The sequence below is a fragment of the Vicia villosa genome, linkage group LG7, assembly GCF_029867415.1.
Source record: "Vicia villosa cultivar HV-30 ecotype Madison, WI linkage group LG7, Vvil1.0, whole genome shotgun sequence".
Taxonomy (NCBI): Eukaryota; Viridiplantae; Streptophyta; class Magnoliopsida; order Fabales; family Fabaceae; genus Vicia; species Vicia villosa.
Window position 1 is genome coordinate 3971430 of NC_081186.1, and position 23419 is coordinate 3994848.

A 23419-nucleotide genomic window follows, 5' to 3' on the forward strand; every position below is an offset into this window, starting at 1 on the left:
GAGCGCGAGGTACTCGGCGAGTACGTCGTTCTTGGCTTGGTAATCGCCGCTGATGTGGGATGCGACGAGTTGGGAGTCTGTGTAGATCTTGACCTCCCGTACGCCCACATCCTCGGCAAGTCTCAGGCCTGCAAGGAGGGCTTCGTACTCGGCCTGGTTGTTCGACGTGTTGAAGGATAGGACTAAAGATACTTCGATGATGAGTCCTTCATCGTTTTCTAAGATAATTCCTGCCCCGCTTCCCGAACTGCTTGAGGCGCCATCTACATAAATGGTCCATTTGTTCCTGGTCGGGACCGGGGAGTCGGCTATCGAGGTCATCTCTGCTACGAAGTCCGCTAAGGCCTGAGCTTTTAATGCCTTCCTGCTTTCGTACTGTATGTCGAACTCCGATAGCTCGAGGGACCATCTCAGCATTCTTCCGGCCATATCTGGTCGGCTGAGGAGTTGCTTGATGGGTTGATTGTTCGGACGAAGATGGTGTGGGCGAGGAAATAGTATCGCAGCCTTCTGGCCGCTATCACTAGGGCCATGGCAACTTTCTCGATCTGTTGGTACCGCACCTCGGGCCCTTGCAGGGCTTTGCTGGTGAAATATATGGGTTTTTGTCCGTCTTCGGTTTCTCGGACCAAAGCCGCGCTGACTGCTTCGTTTGAAACGGCTAAGTACAGATACAGAGGCTCGTTGTCATCGGGTCGAGAAAGGACGGGCGGTTTGGAGAGCACTTGCTTGAGGTGTGAAAGCGCTTGCTCGCATTCTTCGGACCATTCGAAGGCTGCTTCTTTTCGTAGCAGTTTAAAGAAAGGGAGTGCGTGTTGGGCGGATTTCGCGACGAAACGTGACAGTGCGGTGAGCATCCCGTTTAAGACTTGGATGGATTTTTTATTGTTAGGAGTGGGGAGTTCAGAGAATGCTCGGCATTTATCCGGGTTGGCCTCTATTCCCCATTCGGTCAAATAGAAACCGATAAATTTGCCTGCTCGGACGCCAAAGGTGCACTTCTCCGGGTTGAAGCGCATCTTGCAGGATCTGGCCCGCTCAAACACCCGCTCAAGATGGGAGGTGTGGTCGGTGTCTTCTCGAGATTTGACGATCATGTCGTCCATATATACCTCGAGGGTGTCGCCGATCTCTCCTCGGAACACTTTGTTTATCATCTGTTGATACGTGGACCCAGCGTTTTTGAGGCCGAAGGGCATTACGTTGTAGTAATAGTTGCCCGACTCTGTCATAAACGTTGTGAACTGCTTGTCGCTCCTCGCCATGGGGATCTGGTTGTAACCTGAGTAAGCATCCATAAAAGACAATAGTTTATAGCCGGCCGAGTTGTCGACCAGTCTATCAATGTTAGGTAAAGGATAGGCGTCTTTTGGACATGCCCAGTTAACATCGGTATAATCAACACACATTCTCCATTTTCCATTAGATTTCTTAACAAGTACAACGTTTGAGAGCCAAGTTGAATACTTGGCCTCGGAAATAAAATTTGCCTCTAGGAGGTCTTTTACAGCTTTCTCGGCAGCCTCCGCTTTCTCGGGGGACTGCCGACGCCTACGTTGAACTACGGCCTTCGCGGCTGGATCGATAGAGAGGTGGTGGCAGGCGACCTCGGGGTCGAGTCCTGGCATTTCTGCGGCGCTCCAGGAGAACAAGTCTGCATTGGCTCGAAGTCAGGTCACGAGCTGCTTCCTTGGTAGATCTAGGATGCCCTTGCCGATCTTTACCGCTTTGTCGGGGTTGTCTCCCAATGGGACCAGCTCGAAATCCCCGTCTGGGATAGGTCGGACGGGATGAGGTGCCTTTGATCGCGTTTCTTCCCCGATCTTCAGTTTTTCTTCTGTAAACCATGCATCAAGGTCGACTGAGCTGACGTTGGTTGTCTGATGCTGGTCTTCTCGAGGATGTTTGTCTTCGGCTCTTGGCTTTTTGTTGGAGCTGGTTGGAGGGGCGATCAGTTCTAGTCCCTTGACGGAGGCGTCGAAGATTCTCCTGGCATCTTCAATATCGGCGTTGATGGTGGCCACTCGTCCTGTCCTCGTGTAAAACTTCATCTTTAGGTGGACAGTGGAGGGTACGGCGGTTAGCTCGGCTAGAGTGGGGCGCCCGATAATGCAATTGTACAGGGTTTTGCAGTCGATCACCAAGAATCTGGTTTTGAATTGCCTGGAGGCTTCCCCTTCTCCGAAGGTGACAATCAGCTCGACGTAACCCCATGGTTTGGTGGTAGCTCCGTTGAAACCTTGGAGGTCCGAACCCACATGGGGTGTGAGGTGTGAGTCGTCTAGCTGGAGTGTCTGGAAGAGGTGGGAATACATGATGTCGACCGAGCTGCCTTCGTCGACCAGGACCCGTCGGACGTCGAAATTCGCCATTCTAGCTCGGACGAGCAGGGGAATTGTGGCGTTTGGAGCTCCGCCGGGCAGTTCTTCCAGGTAGAAGGTGATTGGTTCTGACTTTGCCCCGGAACTTTCGCAGCGTAGGACCGAGGTCTGCGTTGGCGCTGAGCAACTCGTCGAACTTTCTCTTCACTGAACTGATGGTGAGGGAGCCTGGATCCCCGCCGTTGGAGACGACCATGGTGAATGGGAAATTTTCCCATTTGCTGAGTGCGGTAGGGATCCCGACCGATGGCATGAAATCCTCTGGTCGGGTGACGGACAGTGCTACTTGTAGGGGCCTGTTATCCGGCGAGTTCCCTTCGTCAGAGTTTCTTTGGTCGTCCCTTCGGGAAGGTTCCCCTTTCTTTGTGTATCTCGAAAGGCGACCCTCCTTGATCAGTGTTTCAATGGAATCTTTGAGATGGATGCATTCCTCGGTCAGATGGCCGTGACTTTTATGGTATTTACAGTACTTTGACTTGTCGGTTCCTGGCCTTGCGGGGTTCGACTTCGGGGGCCTGATGTTTGATTTCTTGAAGTCGGTGTTTTGGCATTCGGCCAGGATCCTCTCCCGCGAGGTGTTCAGAGGGGTGTAGTCGTTGAAGCGACCAGATGGCCCTCGGCGCTCTTTGATGTCGAGAGACCTGTCGTCTTTCCTTTTTTCATGCCCTCGCTTCGAGCCTGAGTGCTCATAGTTTGAACTGCGAGCGGCGTCATTACCTCGCGAGGCTTTGATGGCAGCAGCCTCTCCTTCCTCGAACGCGATGAAAGCTTGAGCTTTGCGAAGAAGGGCGTTCATGGAGTGGACCTTCTCAATCTTGATGGCTTTCTTAAAGTCACTGCCGGGGAGAAGTCCTCGTTCTAAGAGGTATCTCTTCATGTAGTCTTCCGTCTGTACTTGGACGGCTTCCTTGTTGAACCTGTCGAGGTAATCCCGAAGAGGTTCGTTGGGCCCTTGTATCACGGCCTCGAGATTGGCCTCCGATTTCGGTTGTCGTCGGGAGGCTGTGAAATGGCTCAAGAAGAGTTCCTTGAGGTCGGTCCAAGAATGGATGGAGTTGGGACGGAGGTTTCTGTACCAAGTCATTGCTCCCTTTCTGAGGGTGGTCGGGAAGATGCGGCACTTGATAGAGCCCTTGACGACGTGGTAGTCCATGACCGCTTCGATGCTCCGAATATGGTCGTCGGGGTCAGTGGTTCCATCGTATTGGTCCAGCGCCGGGGGTTTTTCCATCCCTCGAGGGAGGCGGGCTCTTCGGATGTTCTCGGACAAAGGGTTGCGGAAGTCCTCTTCGTCGCTCGGTCTTGGTGAAGTTGAATGTCTGCCTCGCCGGGGTCTTCCCTGGTCATTGTTGGGGTTGACGCGATTGTCCCGAGGAGAAGGACGCTCGCGGGGTTTCAGCACAGCCTTGGAGGGGCCCCCATGACCCTGCTCGGGGGAGAGGCTTCTTGCTTCAGTGACATCTGGTCTCTGGTTCTTCCTGCTCTTTCTTGGTGGAGAGCGGGAATGTGATCTCCGGTGGCGATGTCTTCTTGGTGGAGAGCGTGAAGAAGATGGGGAACGCCGACGGTGTCTCCTCGGTGGTGAGCATGAGGAGGAATAGGAGCGCGACCGGTAATGTCTCCGCGGAGGGGAGCGGTGCCGTCGCTTCCTTTCCAGCTCGTGGATACGGTCGTCCTGAAGTCGGAGGAGGTTGTTCGTCTTTTGCAGTTCTTTGAGCAGACGGACAGTGATGGGGTCAGTATCCTCGGGGATGTTGAGCGGTTCCTCCTCTTCTTCATGACGGGCTCTCTGCCTGTCGGAGGTGTGGGTGAATGAGGAAGCAGCGTGCCCGTCTTTGGCGTCGGTCTCATTCTCATTTTGGGGATTTTCAGGCCCATTGTGGGTTCGGGCCTGCTCGTCTTCCCCGTTCTGAACATGTCCCTCGGGAGGGGTTTGTTCGACATTCTGAACTTGTTGGAGGCCCTGCAGCTGCTGGATGTTCTGGATCCGCTGCCTCCTAGGTTGCGAGGTCTCATGTCTCGGCCTTCTCTGTCCGGCAAGAGCATGTTGTGGTTCTTCTTGCCGACGACGATTCGTCACCTCGCGGGTGGAATCTTCGATCAGATGTTCCAGGAGGAAGGGATCGGGGTTTGGGATGTTGTTGTTGTTAGCCATGACGATCGTGAAAGGTAATGATTTGATCTTTGTTAAAGAAGGGGGAGCAAGATTCCCACAGACGGCGCCACTGATCGTACCTGATCAGAAGAATCGTCAAGGCAGCGGAATCTGGCTTGGAGAGCAAGATGGGGGGGTACCTGCAAGGTTCTCCGATGCTTAAGTTAGTAGCTATCAGAGAATGAGGGTTGAGAGTGAAGAATAGAATACCTGACCCTCTAGTGAAAGAGGGTATTTATAGCCCCCAGCGCTGGGCCAAGGTTCCCTAATTGGGCCAAATCCAACTGGAGGCCCACGTGCTAGGGAACTGCCAGAACGTCCCATGCTAGGGCTGAGTCAGCAGGAGACTCACGTTCCGGATGAGCATAGCGTAGGGTTCGGAGATGGTTGACCGAATCCTCCGCTGCGTGACGCGTGGTCTTCGTGCGTGGATAACTCTTGACGGTTATCCAGTAAATGGGCCCAAATGACTTGGGCCTGCTCGGCTAGTGAGAAGAGCTGGGCCTGCTCGGCCTAGGCCAGAACATGACCTATATTGGAAAATATAATACCGTGACGAAACTTATCAATCATGTCCACAATAGAATACAGGGATGAAATATCTTGAATATGAACAGGTTTGGTTTTCTTTCCCATGATCATTGGGAGCAGAGAAACTTAAGAAAATATGTTTCCACCCTGATACATTCTTTTGGGAAAAAATGAAATGGCAAAGGAGAAGAAAAAGGGTGCCCAAAATAATATAAGGGAAACCCAATGGAACAATCCATACTGTCACCCAATGAAGTATCTACCACGAGAAGTGGGAAAATCGCTACACCTAGAAGACGCGTGTAAGAAACAAGGACAAGTTAGTTTTCCTCAAAAACACCATCTTAAGGTGAATTAACTGCACCCATGCTCTGTCTCCCACTAAAACACTCAAGCTTTCAATAGTGATAAGCGTCTCAAGGTCTAATCTGAAGAAATAAGACATCCCCCTCTGAAGTCCATGCATTTAAGGAGCGTCGCCTTCAGCTGAAGGGCCTACCCCTAATAAATATTTGCCTCAAGTTGAGGGACTCGCTCTTTAACAAGTAGTCGTCTTCGACCGAGGACTCGCCTCTTAATGCATGGTCGCCTCCTTCCAAGAGACCCACTAGGACGAGGAGCACCCTGTAAACGAAAAAAGGTCTTAAAAACACTTTGTCCTTAGCAAAGCCCTCGTGCTTGAGGGACAATGTAGTTTTATATTTGTGAGCATCCTAAATTAGGGCGTCCTTTCCCAAGAGTTGTATCACCCAAGTGGTAACATAAAGACTCGCCTTTATCACTGATTATGTTGCGTTGTTAGTCAAATAAAAGGGATTCATCCTCTGTCCCCTAAAGGATAGGTGGTCAAGAACTTCTCGTGATCAAGAGGGAGCATTTGTCGCCACTCAGCGTTACCCGAACCCTAGGCCCAAGAGACCTCTATAAATACTATCTCCCCAAGTGATGAGGGATAGATCATAATAAGCTTATACTTGAGCACATTGTTCATCTACAGAGTCTCTCACCTCACGTAGCAGGACCCCTAAAACCATCGTAAAACATCACTATACAAGGCTTCTCGCCATCGGGGGCAAGGCCTAACCACCATATAGCATTATAAACCTACTAAAATCTCTGAGTCTCCCTGCCCTTGCAGAAGAAACACACACTTGTACTTTTTGACCAATACAAGAATGTATGTATCAATTTTACTTTTTCCAATATGTACTACTACTTTTCCTATATTGTCAATTTTTAGTAATGAAGCTTTTATTTATGTTGATTAAATATTTTATTACTTTTTTAACAATTTTATTTAAAAAATGAATAATGTACTCATATATTTTCATGCAAAATTAATTAACAACTAATAGTTAATATCAAAAAAGACCTCTTTAAAATCATATTGTATGACTTTAAATAGCCCTAACTTATTAATTTTATTTTTCTCATTCTTCAATTACGATTATTTTATGTTATATTATATATTTAATTTCAAGACTATTTTATAAATTTTTTATTTCTATTTCTATAATATTTTATGGTATCTATATTTATTTTTAATTAAAATCAATACAAACAATTTATTATTTCTTCAATCTTAATCATTTTCAATTTTGAACGTAGGCGTAATTTTAGGCACAATTTTATTACTGGTTGAGCCATAAAAAAACCGTGCGCACCACCCATCTTCCAATCCAACAAGTCATCCATTCGTCACCAATCAAACCCAAAAAAATGAATGAATACTAATTGTCAGTGAAGCAGTTACAAAAGAACAAAACAAGTAACTATTAAAAAAAAAAGTTTTATTATTACATTTATTTCAATTAAAAAACAAAAAATATATATAATATATTGACAATACAACATAATAGAATGACAAATAGAGTGTTGGTGTATCAATCAATGAATGATATCTAAAAAAAGAGAGCAAGATATCTAAAAAAGAGAGCAAGAAAATAGTCAAGTAACTACCTTTTCTTCATCTTGTTCTTAGATCCAACAAAAGACTGTATAATCAAATGGCGAAAAAAGCTGTGTTGATTGGGATCAACTATCCTGGAACAAAAGCAGAGTTACGAGGATGTGTCAACGATGTCTGGAGGATGCACAAATGCTTGATCCAACGATACGGATTTTCCGAAGACGACATCACCGTTTTGATCGACACCGATTCGTCCTACACGGAGCCGACAGGAAAGAACATACGTCGTGTGCTGTCCAAGTTGATCCGATCCGCCGAGGAAGGAGATGTGCTGTTCGTTCATTATAGTGGACATGGCACACGTCTTCCTGCTGAAACTGGAGAGGATGATGATACTGGTTTTGATGAATGTATCGTTCCTTCTGATATGAATCTCATCACTGGTTTGTAACCAAAACTTTCCAATTATATTATAGCATATTCTTATTTCTTTTATCTTTTTCTCTATTTAAATGTTTTTCTCTGCTTTTGGATCTTTCAGTTTAAGATTAACAAAAGATTAATATTTTTTTGACAAAAAGTGTCTTGAGAATTGAGATATACTATTTCAGTGTATCTTTTGGTTTGGTTTGATTTGATTTGATGATAAGGAATCACCAGATAACTCTTGTATCGATTTGATTATTAAAATTGTATTGATAGTTTCTGGTTGGTTCATAATTTTTTCTATTCTCATCCTTGATTGTCATCATTATTTTGGTTTTCTTGTTAGTTTTATTAGTTAGTATTGGGTCTTTATTTGAGGTAGAATAGAACAGTGTTGAATTGACGTGATAATTTGTGTCTGCAGATGATGATTTCAAGGAATTTGTGAATGGGATTCCTAGAGGATGTAGGCTGACAATTGTATCTGATTCTTGCCATAGTGGTGGCTTAATTGAAGAAGCTAAAGAGCAGATAGGAGAGAGCACAAAAGGAGAAGGAGAAGAGGAAAAATCTGGATCTGGATCTGGCTTTGGATTCTCAAGCTTTCTGCATAGGAAAGTTGAGGATGCCATTGAGTCCAGGGGATTTCACGTCCCTTCGGGATTGCGCCGTCATGCACACAGGGATCAAGAAGATGCAGAAGCTGAAGATGGGGACAGCCAACTCCCACATGGGGAATATGGTTATGTAAAGAATAAGTCTCTGCCACTCTCAACCCTCATTGAGATACTCAAGCAGAAAACTGGAAAAGATGATATAGATGTTGGAAAACTGAGACCTACCCTTTTTGATGTTTTTGGGGAAGATGCTAGCCCTAAAGTGAAGAAGTTTATGAAGGTTATCCTGAACAAACTCCAACAAGGAGGTGGTGAAGGTGAACATGGTGGGATACTGGGAATGGTGGGTAGTCTTGCCCAACAGTTTCTCAAGCAAAAGCTGGATGAGAATGATGAGGGATATGCAAAACCTGCCATGGAGACAGAAGTGGGAAGTAAACATGAAGTGTATGCTGGATCATCAAAGCGCGGTATGCCGAGCGGTGGGATTCTGATGAGCGGCTGTCAGACAGACCAGACTTCAGCAGATGCTTGTCCTGCCGGAAATGCAGCTAATGCTTATGGAGCTTTCAGTAATGCAATACAAGCTATAATTGAGGAGACTGATGGTTCAGTTACATATTCAGAGCTTGTTCACAAGGCTAGACAGAAGCTACAGAAGGCCGGTTTCACTCAAAAGCCTGGACTCTACTGCAGTGATCACCATGTTGATGAACCATTCGTGTGCTGATAAGTTCTGATGCAGACGAAGAGAATAATGAGTGTTCCCCTCCTGTGGATGCAAAATTTGCATTGTATTTATTTTTTTCAAACTTGGCGAGTGAGATGCAGTTGAACAATTGCAATTGGTGTGTTTCTGTATGATACAGTTGTATTACTGTGTTTGGATAATCAGTATTTGCTCTAAAGGAATATTTACTTATATTATAAATATAAAAAATATTAAAAAAAAAAAAAAATATGTATTTCAACTATTATATTAATAATCATTGATAAATTTGATACAAATTGGTTCAAAGTCAGACTGGATTATGTGATATAGCAGCCTTTTCAAGACTAGACTATTTAATACAGCCTAGCCATCTACTGTCTAGTGAATTATCTTTACAAATATACAAAATCGAATTATATGCTAAAATGGGAGATAAAAAAATTGATAACTAAATGAGACTGCACAATTGTGTTGAATGGCACAGAGGATGAATCTTTCCTCCCAAAAAATTCAGCATCAAGGTTGAGCCTTTTCCTAAAACATTAATTGCTTGTTGACTTGCAGAGGACAGTGAATACTGGAGACGTCAAGCAACTATCAAAAGGCTTCAAACTTTGTTATAAAGAAAATGCGAGGCTTCAAACTTAGTTAAAACAAAAATGTGAGCAAAGTCTACTATCACACGTCAATCATCAATTTCTTGAACCCATGCTAAACCTGTGAATTATATCAGTAGGTTAGTTTCTTGATTGACTTTGACAAATGAATGGGATGAAAACTTATATCAATTTTCTACCTTGAAGAACAGTTTCAACAGCAGCATTAGGAACAAGAAGCCCAACAATTCGTTTGCTATCCACAGTAGTAGTTTCTATGCGAACAACTCGTAGCCTCCTATGGCTTAGGCGGGCCTGTACATATTTGATCATCAATTTAGTTTTTTTTCGAGATATATATTTAAGTAATTTCTGAGGCCACTGCCAACAAAAAGATATCAAATAATCAGTCACCCTTGAAGTCATGAAGTATAATGGTCTAAACTAAACAACGGACCAAGAGCCACCTTACAAAAAAAAACCTTTTCAAGCAGATATTAATAATTCATTTAGTTGAAAGTTCTTCTACAATGCAAACTCGATTGTGCGAACACTTTACTAAAATTTATATCAGAATCCAAGCCATCCATTACAATTTTGACAATGAAAATCTCGAGATTGAAAAACTCAAACCAGCATATTAAATAATAGGACAAAGTGACAAACCAATGCATGAGTTGATATTTTAGCATCAGCAATACAATATTTTCTCAATAAAATGTTTTAGTTTTTGTTTTCATATATGCTGAAGAAATACCTGCTTAGAAAGGGCCTTTTCTATTGTTCCCCAAACAGGAAGAATGAGGCCACCCAATACATTTACTTCCTGTAGTCTTCTTCCCACTGTACAGAAGCTGCCAATCTTACAATTGGGACCGTGCATGCACTTCCAAAAAGGGAAAAGAGAAGTGGGTGTTAAACAGTTTAGAGTACGTGTGGATTACATTTTTATCATCTCAGTTCTAATGCATCTTTCAGGTAATATAATACCATTCAGGCATCATACATGGCTATATACTGATCGATGGTGTTAGACAGTACAGATAATAACATCAAGGAAGAAAATACAATATATGTCTAAGTATATGACTAAGTTAAGAATAAATGACTATTGTCCAAGAAATTCACAACAAACAGCTCGAGTCAGTTCTATGTACGACAAATGTGTCAGGAATTCACAAGAGAGAGAGAGAGAGAGAGAGAGAGAGAGAGAGAGAGAGAGAGAGAGAGAGAGAGAGAGAGAGAGAGAGAGAGAGAGAGAGAGAGAGAGAGAGAGAGAGAGAGAGAGAGAGAGAGAGAGAGAGAGAGAGAGAGAGAGAGTAAAGAAAGTACAATAGCATATTAGTTGATCTTAGAAAAACATAGTATGTATGACTGCAATATTTGCTTAGTCTACTTCCTTAAACGATTTATTTATGAATCTGTAGTTAATACAGGTGTGGCAGTACTGTATGTGGCGGAAAAATTGCAAAGAAAATGAGCAGAACAGAGAAGACGAGTGGAAAAAAATGCCCTTGTTTTTTATCATTTTTTTACTTCTGCAACCTCTCCCTTCTCTATCAACCTCTCTTCTATTTCGTTATTTACTCTCTCTCTCTCTCTCTCTGCGAGAAAGCGACCTCACTTCTCCCCTTGTTTTTCTCTCCCCTAAATTTGGCGTAGCACCCTTGCCTCTACCCGACAAACCACTAAGGCATTTTGGTGGTCATCCACCATGCTACGCTACCCGTCATTGACTACATACTTATGAATAGAGGAATGAAGAAATTGACAGTAAGAGAGGAGGAATGATATTATTCTTTAAATTTTATATAACCACTGGCTACAAACCTATATATAATAAATAAACTATTCCCTATGCAGTTTTAGCAAAACTGGTACCCTAATTAACCTGCAACAAGCAACACTAGATTTTTACCGTAAAGCCTCGAGAATTCAATATTTCATTTCAGTAACATTTGGTTTCATTGAAAACTAACAAACAGGAAATACCTTCTAAAGAAAATACCTGTTTAGATGAAACTTCATATTCCTCTTCCCAACCAGTTTGAGCCTTTTCTAAGGATAAAACTTTTCTGTATTTACTTTTCAATTCAGATAGAGGCATCTCCCTAAGGGATTGAAGGGAAACCATGATCAAAATACAAAAAAAAAAATATATGAAATGCCCAACAAAGCCTAACTGCTAGAATACATACCGGTTTGATTCCCCAACAGGTGGACGGACTATCTTATACATACCCGAAGCAGAACTGGAACTGCGCGAGGGACAAAAATGAGGAAATACAAATCAATAAGAAGATCGAGTGAAGAACAGAAGGACTTAAGCAAATCAAGAAGATCATGTATGCCGCATGAGGTTACAACACCATGCCATGATCTGTATGTGATCATGTCTAACATTATAATGAATTAATACATTGAAAGCATGTAGTATATTCTCCTAAAATTCTCTTAAGCAAGTCAAATATCATGATGATATCGAAAAGTATATTGAGAAAAATGAACATCTTGAACTGGGCATCAGACGTTAGTAAAAACCAGTGCAGAAATCAAGTTTGATAAATGAATCTCCTAATTTAGTAACCAGAAAAAGGAAAACTAAGAAAGAATAAAGCAAACAAAAGGAAATTATGAGGCCAGCTATCTCTACTTTTTTGGAGTATCCAAGCACATGTGAACATAAATAATAAATATAAGCTCAGGTTTTTAATTTGGCAACCTAACTCAGCAGAGAGAAATGCTTGATAATTAGTTAATACAGTTAATATTCAATGAAATTGAATCTGAACTAAGGAAACAGGAATACATAATGAAAAACGATACCTTTCAAACGCTAAAATGAAATGACGTTTTCCCAACCATTCCCTCTTGGACTCATAGAAGCCATCATTGGCTGAGCCAAGCCCATCCTTCTGTTTTTCATTCAGCATGTTACTTGCTGACTGACATGTAAACAACAAGAAAGTCAGTATTTTCCGTTTGAGTAACGCACACTAGTTGGGTCAAACAGAAAAGAACAAGCACCTCCCACGTGATCCCCCGATCCAAGATGAATGTAAACAGAACAGTTGAAGCCGCAGTTAATTGATCAATGTGAACTGTCTGCATGTAACGAAAATTTCTCTAGTCCATATCAGCAATATAACAAAGACTAAAAGAACAAAGACGAGATTTTTTTTCTCTAATGAGAAAAAATGAAGGAGTACAGCTCAAAATATAGGAGTAGAATTGGTTCTAAACAAGGTGTAGAAAATAATTCTGATGTATTTCAAAGTAGTAAAAAGAGTATATGCAGTAATTCATTTAAATAGACTAGTCTAAACCAAATGGGCCTGATATATGGGCTGAGCGTACAATTATTATAAATAATAATTACAAATATACATTATTTACAACACAAGGAAACAATTTTGCACACATGAAATGAAAAGATCCTAAGATCAGCTCAAATATCAAAATGATATTTGGAGCAGTTTGATACAACGCAATTATAATTAACACTGAGGAAGGAATAAGGAAAGAAGTTGATAACATAAATATTGAGCAGACACAAGTTTAGCAAACAAACCTTTGGAGTCCCCTGTAGTTCTATAACATTAGCTTTCAAGTCAACTATTCCTGTGTCGAGGTTACCTTCAATGCGTGCATTCCGAACGAGAAGATCCAAGATGCTCACAAATAACTCAAATAGCCTGTTGATACAGTAGTATTTAGCATATTGAATTTAGTACTATAAATTAGAAGCATCAAGACATTCAATATACATAGGACACACCCGTTTTGAATATCAGGAGGTAGACCCAAAAGCCGGTTGAGGAATCGTCCAACTTCGTGCATATCTGAATCAATAATTCGACCAGATAACCTTCCAGGATCTTTACCGTTTCCTATAAAATAGAAATCACGTGTATAGTCAAAAGGTTAGGTAGTGCAATTTGGTATCACAACAATACTTCAACAATGAACTTAACCACTCCATTGAATGTTTAGTTGAGGGTAGTAATGAATTACCAAGAACTGTGTCCCTAACTATCCCAACAGATACAAGAGCAGCTTTTGCCTGCGTAATGAAATCTTGAATAGTATCTGGTCTCTCAGATGAACATCCTGGAGGAACAACAGGTAGAGAATCCTAGAAAACAATTTGTCATTAGATGGATTTGAGCACTCTTTTCATATATATGGGGACGACTCTAGTAAGAACACTTGGTTACTTTGTGAAATGAAAACAATTACCCTTAACCACCAAATTTAAATCAATGCTCAGATTACATTTTAATGTCACAGAACTTTATTCCTTTCTCTGTTGCTTCGCCTTCGCCGCCCTTTTTCTTCACTCATGGTTCTTCGCAAAACAAATCCCAAGAGGCGGCTCAAAAAAAAACACTTTGCACAACAAAAATAGTCATGAATGATATACCAATGCACATCAAAACACACTCGAACACCAAAGCTCAATCCAGTGATTGTGGCAGTATCACTCACTGATGCCCATTAAGTAGTCAGTTATGCGTATACACACCAAAGCTCAATCCAGTGATTGTGGCAGTATCACTCACCGATGCCCATTAAGTAGTCAGTTATGCGTATACACACCAAAGCTCAATCCAGTGATTGTGGCAGTATCACTCACCGATGCCCATTAAGTAGTCAGTTTTACGTATACAGGATCTTTACTAGTAAAGATATAATTACTCTTAGGAATATGGGTTTGGCTTAACTCATCCTTACAAAAGCGACTTGTAGGTTGAGGATTATCCACACTTACAAACAAATGTTCTTGCCATATATTATCCGATGTGGAACTCTTAATACACCCTCTCACACCCAGGACTAGATATATGGAGCGTGAAAATAAATGGTGGCCCAACAAATCTTACACTAGGCTCTGATACCATTTTAAAAATGTGGGTTTGGCCTAACTCATCCCTACAAAATTGGCTTGTAGGGTGGGGATTGTCCCCACTTTTAAACACATGTTCAAACCATATATTATCCGATGTGACCCAACAAATCTTACACAAAGCTCTGATATCATCTTAAGAATGTGGGTTAGGCCTAACTCATCCTTACAAAACCGGTTTGTAGAGTGAGGATTTCCCCCACTTATAAACACATGTTCAGGCCATATATTGTCCGATGTGGGACTCTTAACGTATACTAATAGCCAACACTAGTTAATTAGCATTCAAATTCAACATAAATCCTCACAGGATTAAAGAAAAGTTGGAATTTCACTATACTCAATTTTACGTCATTGTTATGCTTCTGGTGTTGACTAGTTGGCGTCATCTTGAAGGACCCTCACACAAGTAAATTAAATTGAATAAAAGAATAATTAATTGGTATGCTAATCACACCCAAACATTGGGTCTGGTCCAGCTTACTAGATTATACCAGTTTGCTATTGTAGAATTTGGGTGAAGTCGCCATTGTAGATGAGAAAAGGAAGAAGGTTCAGTCACATGATACTTTAATTTAAAATGTAATATGAGCCATTCATGCAAATCTAACAGTTAGATCAATTGTTCTCGTCTCTCACAATAACCAAGTATTCTCGCCGGCGTTGTCCCCTATATATTTGTATGTGTATGTGTTATTGTATGCCTCCCTATTTCAAAGAATAATATGAAACCTGCTCCATTATTCCTTTGTACATAATCACCAGAGCCCTCTTTCCATAAGCACTATCATAATTATAAGCACTTAATGAAGGCCCAGCCCTGTAAGACATAAAGGAAGTCAGGAACATAGACAAAGATGTAAAAGTTCACAGATCCAAACACATTGAAAATAAAAAAACAGGTAAATCCAACATGCCTGCGGTCGCCTTGAGTCAAAGCACCGAGAGATTCTAATCTCTTCGCAACAATTGATGCAAATCGTCGTTCTCCACCAAGATTAGTAAAGAGTATCCTGATGCATTTATGAGCATAGAGATCAGGTAAACTGGTGTAAACTGGCGGGATAATATCAACAAAAACTATTGCTGGAATCATTTCATATCCAGTTTAAGGAGATTACATCTTAACTTCTATAGAATTTATGAAACAGTGCATAGTATATACCAGAATATAGCATTTTGACAAAGCAGTATAACATATGTTATCAATCTCGGATAGAAGCACTGCGCAGCCATCTCCAAAAATGGAATGGAAAAGGAGCAGGGAGCAGAACGGACGATATTTTAGTGACGTGGACACTAATACCGTTATTACTAATGAAAACATAATTGTTAAAAACTAAAATAAATTAATCAAAATTTATGAAGTATTCATATTTAGAAATAAAAGTCTAAAATAATCTTGCTATCCTTAAAAAGTTAAGGGTAATATCATATACGGATGACGTGCTGCTCAGTGCAGTGATGCTCTCCAATCTCATTATTGTAGTCGAACCAGCCGAGTCACCCATTTGTGACGGAACGGCACGGTCTGACGCAGTTTTCATGGTTTTGCTGTTCCGTGCCGAGATAACGGCCGGGACCGCTGAGGTTAACAACTTATGTCTTGGGTTGAAACTTGAAACAATTGAAATTATCTGGTTACAGTAAGACAGTAGAATGGTGAAAAAGAGAGATATGAGACTCTCAATATTTCTATTAGATCAATGTATATCAAACACCGTAGTATCAAAGTTTTGGACACACCTTTGACACTCATACTTCTTTAACATGTGTCACACACTACTCACTAACTCAGTGGGTGTCCAGTTAAAAAAAACTTTAAGATAGGGATCAAACAATTTTGTCCAACCATTGCTTAAGCCATTTTGAACTTATATGTCTGAAACTGAACACTTTGGTTTCGGGCGTCGGTTTTAAGTTAACTATTTTGCAGATAATGAAACCAGAGAGACAGCAAGTTAACAAATTAATTTAGTCAACATAAATAACAATATGAAAAGCAAGCAAACAGAGCGAATGCAATTCATTCTAATCAATAACCTGTATTCTGGTGCTGAAGCTTGATTTGATCTATGAGTTCTTCCAAACTGCTGAATTGCACGGTCAGCACTCCACGGAAGCTCTAGCGTTAAATGAACCCTTCTTTTCTGTTATGTAAAGATCACAGGGCATAAAATTGGGAGAAAAGGCAGACAAAAAAGAATAAAACAGAGCATAAGTTCAATCACAGAAGTTCTAAACCACACCAAATCATAAACATAGGACAGACAAGACAATGGTATCAGGGACAAAAACACTTTCAAGTCAGTTTGACATGCCTGATTTGCCGCTCTCCTATCTGCCTGCAAAGAAACACCAGCTGATCCAGCTTCAGAAATAATAGCAACAAACTTTTTTCCGTCCATAAAAAGCTGCTTTTCGTGCATGTTAACCATTTCCATGGTGACATCCTTTCTACACAGATACACAAAATTTGGCATAATGCGGCTACTATTAAATGCTGTTAAACAATAAGATATGGACACTACAACTTACGTATTACGAGCCTGGTAAGTTACACCCTTTCCGGTAGGGCCCCTCACAAGCATGCCTCTCCTTCCTGTAATTTCTGCAACTTTGTCGGGCCCTCCTAGCTGTTTTATAAATAAAAATTTTAACCAGAAATGTGAGTAATTTTAATTCATAAACAAAACAGTAATAATCAGAAAAGGTACAACAAAAAGGACATGGCACTCTCACAAAATGATAACCAAATAATAAAAACTAGAACCTATGAGATTTAATGATACAACACAGCATGCTAATGCCTCTGAATGTTTTACAGAGTGTTAAGAGTCCCATATCGGACAATATATGGCATGAACATTTCGTTATAAGTGGGGGCAATCCTCACCCTACAAGCCGGTTTTGTAGGGTTGTGTTAGGCACAACCACACTTCTTAACATGGTATCAGAGCCTCGTTTAAGATCCGGTGGGCCACCTTCTATGGTTTCCGCTATCGGACCACCCGCCATTTATTTCCACACTCCAGTTGTCTAGTCCTGGGCGTGAGGGGGTGTGTTAAGAGTCCCACATCGGACAATATATGGCATGAACATGTCCTTATAAGTGGGGGCAATCCTCACCCTACAAGCCGGTTTTGTAGGGTTGTGTTAGGCCCGACCACACTTCTTAACACAGAGAAACACATAAAAAAATCATTAATATAACAACAAAAAGAAAGCTTAAAATAATCCTATCACTAATGATTATAGCCACAATTAAGATTATTCTCTCTACTACTTATTGTTGATATAATTTCCTAAATATTTCAAACAGAGGTCAAATTATTTATACAAGAACAAAACTGGAAGTTTCAAAACTCTAAACCAAACATTTTAGTTATTCCATGACAGCAATAATAGAGTAGCTTACTAATATGCCTTTGTTTTTATCTTTCTACTCTGTTATGCTGAGCTGTCAGCTTGTTAATGGTGTGCTGTTAGTTTGTTATACGCCTCACACCTTTTCTGTTTTGTATCACATGGCTATATATAGTAGCCTCTTGTATTATTGTTAATCACTGAATACAATGAGAGTTTCTTTTCATTCTCTCTCTTTACCTAATTCTATCATGGTATCTTGAGCCTGAAATTTTTTTTCGATCCATGGAACCTCTTTTCCCTTCCTCTCAGGTGAAGCTATCTCACCTGATTTCTGTTAAGCTAGACGACAAAAACTTCAAACAGTGGAAGCAACAGATTGATGGCGTCGTCCGTGGCCATCGTCTACAACGCTTCGTCACTGTTCCGGTGATTCCGCCACCGTCTCCCTCAGATCCTGCATCTCACAGTGCGTTTCTTGAGTGGGAGCAACAGGATGCTCTCATCTGCACCTGGCTTCTCTCTACCATCTCCGACGCTCTTCTTCCCAAGCTAGTTGACTGCAAGCACGCGTGGCAGGTGTGGACAGAAGTTGATCGCTACTTTGATGTTCTTCTCTCCACCAAGGTGCGTCAACTTCGTTCGGAGCTCCGGCGACTTACGAAAGGTTCGCTAACGATTGCTGAGCTTATGACGCGTTCGCGTGAAATCAGTGAGTCACTAACCTCCATCGGCGATCCTGTTCCTCTTCGTAACCTAATTGAGATTGTTCTTGATTCGTTACCTGAGGAGTATGATTCCATTGTTGTCGCTGTTAATAGCAAAGATGACGTTAGCTCCTTGGAAGAATTGGAATCTTCCTTGCTTGCTCATGAGTCGCGATTGGAGAAGCATCGCAAAGCTGCGATTACTGAACCAGCGACGGCGACAGTCAACCTCACTCAGACTACCTCTTCTTCTGCTCCGGTCGCTTCTGATCAAGTCGTCTCAGAGGCCTTTCCTCAAGGAACGAGTCACGTTACTGCTAATGCTGATAGTCATTCTTATAGTGCTCGTGGTGGTCGTTCTGGTCACGGTGGTGGTCGTTTTGGCCATGGTGGAGGTCGCTTTGGGAAATCACCGTGTCAGATCTGTCACAAACCTGGTCACGATGCCTCAGTGTGCTACTATCGTTATGCAAATTCTGGTGGTGCTAGTTATTCACATCAGCGCGCTCCTTTCAATCCGTTTCTTATGGCTCCTCGTGCTGTTTTACCCTGTGCAACTTGCTTATGCTTCTCCTAGAGCTGCACCTCCTAGATCCTCTGCACCACAAGCTTTTTATGCAGGCACTGAAGCCAGCAGTGCAAACCAGTGGTGGTATCCTGACTCAGGGGCTTCTCATCATGTCACTCCTGATGCTTCTAATGTGTCTGACTCTTCCTCCGTGCCTGGAACTGAACAAGTCTTCATAGGTAACGGCCAAGGTTTGTCCATTAACTCTGTAGGATCTATGTCTTTTTCCTTACCTCACAAACCTCACCTATCTCTCACACTTAGAAATCTCTTACATGTCCCTCACATCACCAAAAACCTTATGAGTGTGAGCAAATTTGCTCAAGATAATGTTGTTTTCTTTGAATTTCATCCTAAGTTTTGTGTTGACAAATCTCAGGCTACTTCTGAAGTCTTACTCAGTGGTCTTGTTGGTGCTGATGGCCTCTATAAATTCCCCAATCCAGCTGCTCCTCCAGTGTCCAAGTCTCCTTCCTCTTCTAGTTCTAGCCATAGTTATCCTACTACATACAATTGTAATACTTCCTATACGACAGATTCTATAGATTGTATATCTCAATGTACTGAATCTGTTTCCAATCATACTATAGATCATTTATCTCCTTGTAATGAATCTTACAATCATAATGTTACAAGCTCTTTTTTCAATCCCTCTCTGAATTCTGCTACTGTTAGTACATTATCACCTTCTTCACATTCTAATACTGCTAACTCTATTGCATCAAATAAATATGTGCTTTGGCATACTAGGCTGGGACACCCCAACCATCATGCTCTCACTGAAATTTCTAAACTGTGTAATCTGTCTTTTCCATCTAAACCACCTGCTGAATTATGTCATGCTTGCTGCATTGGCAAGTCACATAGACTACATTCCTCCTTATCTACCACAGTTTACTCTCATCCTTTTGAGCTGGTTGTTTGTGATCTCTAGGGCCCTGCCCCTATGCAATCTTCCAGTGGTTATACCTATTTTCTTACATGTATTGATGCCTTTTCTAGGTTTGTTTGGGTCTTTCCTCTCAAACTTAAGTCTGACACTGTGATTCAATTCCTTCAGTTTAAGAAAATGGTTGAACTTCAGTTCAACTATCCCATTAAATGTGTTCAAACTGATGGGGGAGGTGAATTCAGACCTCTCACCAAATATCTCACAGACCTAGGAATTGTTCACAGATTCACCTGTCCCCATACACATCACCAAAATGGCCTTGTTGAACGTAAACACAGGCACATTGTTGAAACTGGTCTTACCCTTCTTGCTCAGTCCACTCTTCCCTTAAAATTCTGGGATCATGCCTTTGTCACAGCTGCATATCTTATCAACAGAATTCCCACTCCTATTCTTGATAATGTCTCACCCTATTTTAAACTGCTTCACAAAAATCCTGACTATACTACTCTTAAAGTCTTTGGATGTGCATGCTACCCTTTCCTTCGTCCCTATAACTCTAACAAGCTTGACTTTAGGTCTCAATTGTGCATTTTCCTAGGGTACTCTACCTCTCACAAAGGCTACAAATGCCTTCAGATGGTCGCATCTTCATTTCCAAGGATGTTGTTTTCAAATGAAGCAAACTTTCCTTATTCCACCTTATTTTCTTCCTCTAAATCTTCCTCTCTTCCTAACTCTGCATCATCTCTCTCTCCCTCTCCCAGTTTTCCTCCTGTTCCCTCTGCTCCCTCTACCCCTACTCTGTCTTCCTCAAATTCTGCTTTTCCACAACATAACAGTCCCACTGTACCTCATATTTCTCCCTTATCTTCTCCCTCTTCCTCTGCTGCCCCATCTAACACCTATTCTCTTTCTGGTCAGCAGTCCATTCCCCAACCCCTAACTGCCATTCCTATTATCTCTTCCCCTTCTCCCTCTCCTGCTCTTATTCTATCTGATCTAGCTGAAGCTAGCACCCTTTCTCCCTCTTCTTCACATTCCTCCTCCTCTGTTGGCCTTTCTCCCAGCCCTAGCCCTGTTTCCACTTCTGCTGCCACACCCTTACCTTTACCTTCAATTCATCCTCAAAACGTTCACCCTATGCAAACTAGAGCCAAAAGAGGAATCACCCTCCCTAGACTTCACCCTACTCTTCTTTTAGCCCACCTTGAACCTACATCTGTTGAGCAAGCCTTGGCTGCTCCTAACTGGTTTCAGGCCATGAAGGAAGAACATCAGGCACTGCTGAAAAATCAGACCTGGACCTTGGTGAAAGCTCCTGCTGGAAGGAAGCCTATTGGCTGCAAATGGGTGTTTAGGATTAAGGAAAATCCTGATGGTTCCATAAATAGGTATAAAGCCAGGTTAGTGGCTAAGGGTTTCCATCAAAAGGCTGGCAGTGACTTTCAAGAGACTTTTTCTCCTGTTATTAAACTTGTTACTGTAAGAATTGTTCTTTCTATTGCTGTTACAAACACGTGGCCATTGCAGCAGATTGATGTTAACAATGCCTTTCTCAATGGCATTCTTGAAGAAGAAGTTTTTATGCAACAGCCCCCTGGTTTTGAAGCTGCTGACAGAACTCTTGTTTGCAAGTTAAATAAGGCTATTTATGGTTTAAAACAGGCTCCTAGGGCCTGGTTTGATAAGCTCAAAAGTGCCTTAATTCATCTTGGTTTCTCTGCCAGTAGATGTGATCCTAGCCTGTTTTTGTTGCATCAAGGCAAACTTCAGATTCTAATTCTGGTTTATGTTGATGATATCATCATCACAGGCAATTCTGCTCCATTTATAGCTTCCTTGATCAAGCATCTCAATGATAAATTCTCTCTTAAGCAGCTGGGTCAGCTTGATTACTTTCTTGGGATTCAAGTGACTCACCTCTCCAATGGTTCTCTTCTCCTATCTCAGACTAAATATATTACAGACTTGCTTTCAAGGCTCAATATGCTAAATGCCAATGGCATGCCTACCCCTATGGTCTCTAGTAGCAAACTGTCCAAGATTGGGGCTGCAACTGTTGATGACCCTACTCAGTTTAGGTCTGTGGTTGGTGCTCTTCAATATGCTACCTTAACTAGGCCTGAGATTTCTTTTTCAGTCAACAAGGTTTGTCAGTTTCTGTCTAATCCTTTAGAGGACCATTGGAAGGCTGTTAAACGAATTTTAAGATACCTCAGTGGTACTCTCCACCATGGCCTCCTTATTCAGTCAGCCCCTGTTCAGCAGCCAATGCAGTTGTTAGGGTTCTGTGATGCAGACTGGGCATCAGACCCTGATGACCGACGATCCACTTCAGGGGCCTGTATATACCTTGGTCCTAATATTGTTTCTTGGTGGTCTAAGAAGCAACAGCTTGTTGCAAGGTCCAATGCTGAAGCCGAATATCGAAGTATGGCTCAGCTAGCTGCTGAACTCATTTGGATTCAGTCCTTACTTAAGGAACTCCATTGTTCTTCTCAAGTTCCTAAGGTACTGTGTGATAACTTAAGCACAGTTACATTGGCTCACAATCCCATTCTCCACAACAGGACTAAGCATATGGAGCTTGATATCTTCTTCCTGCGGGAGAAGGTACTCAGTAAAAGTCTGATTGTTGTTCATGTACCAGCTCAAGACCAATGGGCTGACATTCTCTAAGCCCCTCTCTGCTGCCAAGTTTGTTCCTCTTCATTCCAAGTTACGTGTGTGTGATAAAGCTGCTTTGACAAGTCTCCCATCAGCTTCTAAGGGGGACTAATAGAGTAGCTTACTAATATGCCTTTGTTTTTATCTTTCTATTCTGTTATGCTGAGCTGTCAGCTTGTTAGTGGTGTGCTGTTAGTTTGTTATACGCCTCACACCTTTTCTGTTTTGTATCACATGGCTATATATAGTAGCCTCTTGTATTATTGTTAATCACTGAATACAATGAGAGTTTCTTTTCATTCTCTCTCTTTACCTAATTCTATCAAGCAATTGTGATAGAGGAAAAGGTCAGCATTCGGCAAGCATCTTTATTTTCTTGCTCCCTTGCATCTATGTAGTTGTTTTCAAATAACCTCTAAACATTATAGTTAAACTGTATTTGAGTATTTAAGCAAACGATCTTCAAAGCAAGCAGGTAAAATCAAACATGGAATCACTACCTGGTCAGTAATATCATCCAAGGGATTATTTGGAAGATCCAAAGAACGAATGATCTCTAATATTTTTGTCCTACGTTCCAAGGCTGCATCATATCTGCCATAATTTAATAAAGCAAACAGCACTTTATTATATAATTTTCCCTCTACTTTAGGTTCATGAAGATAATGTGTCTTGTAATCTCTTTTTTAATCAGTTATTCAACATAAAACGATAATTAAAACCATTAAAGTCAGACCCCAATAACTTAAGAAATGTTTAAATTGTATACCTCTTCTGGAGTTCGGCTATGTAGGCCTGCCTTGCTAGAAGATATTCATCTGTTTTTTCCTTACATAAATGGCATGACCACTCTTCAGGAACTATATCACCAATTGGTGGCATCAAGCATGTGGAATGGACTAATTTACCACAGCAGGAACACTGTAACATTTTTTTCCTTTCCTGCGGTGAAAAAACTATGTGACTACTACATCCATAGCATA

General features: G+C 41.7%; 3 protein-coding genes across 4 annotated transcripts in view; 1 reads left to right on the forward strand and 2 right to left on the reverse strand.

Moving 5' to 3' along the window:
• Window positions 1-1957: 1957 nt before the first annotated feature.
• Window positions 1958-4536, reverse strand: LOC131617011 (uncharacterized). The gene is made up of 3 exons (XM_058888403.1): window positions 3650-4536; window positions 2626-3217; window positions 1958-2029 (listed from the first exon to the last, which is right to left on the reverse strand). Exons 1-3 carry the CDS (start codon window positions 4534-4536, stop codon window positions 1958-1960), a joined length of 1551 nt encoding a protein of 516 aa, XP_058744386.1.
• A 2396-nt stretch (window positions 4537-6932) lies between these two features.
• LOC131620274 (metacaspase-4-like) lies at window positions 6933-8927 on the forward strand. Its single transcript, XM_058891280.1, has 2 exons — window positions 6933-7419; window positions 7827-8927. The coding sequence occupies exons 1-2, from the start codon at window positions 7074-7076 to the stop codon at window positions 8747-8749; spliced, it is 1269 nt and encodes a 422-aa protein (XP_058747263.1). The 5' UTR covers window positions 6933-7073; the 3' UTR covers window positions 8750-8927.
• Window positions 8928-8970: 43 nt separating this feature from the next.
• LOC131620272 (protein FORGETTER 1-like) overlaps window positions 8971-23419 on the reverse strand; it is a 35828-nt gene continuing 21379 nt past the window's right edge. For both annotated transcript variants that reach the window (XM_058891278.1, XM_058891279.1), the window contains exons 16-32: window positions 23206-23378; window positions 22937-23030; window positions 16772-16869; window positions 16555-16690; window positions 16277-16383; window positions 15151-15246; window positions 14966-15053; window positions 13342-13462; window positions 13106-13217; window positions 12899-13022; window positions 12355-12432; window positions 12154-12272; window positions 11526-11585; window positions 11336-11438; window positions 10085-10213; window positions 9528-9642; window positions 8971-9448 (exon numbers count right to left, since the gene is read on the reverse strand). In XM_058891278.1, the coding sequence (XP_058747261.1) occupies window positions 9417-9448; window positions 9528-9642; window positions 10085-10213; window positions 11336-11438; window positions 11526-11585; window positions 12154-12272; window positions 12355-12432; window positions 12899-13022; window positions 13106-13217; window positions 13342-13462; window positions 14966-15053; window positions 15151-15246; window positions 16277-16383; window positions 16555-16690; window positions 16772-16869; window positions 22937-23030; window positions 23206-23378 (1785 nt within the window). In that variant the 3' untranslated portion in view covers window positions 8971-9416. The remainder of the gene's footprint in view (window positions 9449-9527; window positions 9643-10084; window positions 10214-11335; window positions 11439-11525; window positions 11586-12153; window positions 12273-12354; window positions 12433-12898; window positions 13023-13105; window positions 13218-13341; window positions 13463-14965; window positions 15054-15150; window positions 15247-16276; window positions 16384-16554; window positions 16691-16771; window positions 16870-22936; window positions 23031-23205; window positions 23379-23419) is intronic.

Bases quoted from the DNA above. Each gene is read 5' to 3' on its own strand.
- LOC131617011 (XM_058888403.1), bottom strand. From the start codon at position 4,536: ATGGCTAACAACAACAACATCCCAAACCCCGATCCCTTCCTCCTGGAA. The intron at 3,218-3,649 runs GTCCGAGAACAT...TCTCCCCGGCAG, and splicing joins GAGGACTTCCGCAACCCTTT to TGACTTTAAGAAAGCCATCA. The intron at 2,030-2,625 runs GTCGGGATCCCT...ACACGAGGACAG, and splicing joins CAGAGGATTTCATGCCATCG to GACGAGTGGCCACCATCAAC.
- LOC131620274 (XM_058891280.1), top strand. From the start codon at position 7,074: ATGGCGAAAAAAGCTGTGTTGATTGGGATCAACTATCCTGGAACAAAA. The intron at 7,420-7,826 runs GTTTGTAACCAA...TTGTGTCTGCAG, and splicing joins TGATATGAATCTCATCACTG to ATGATGATTTCAAGGAATTT.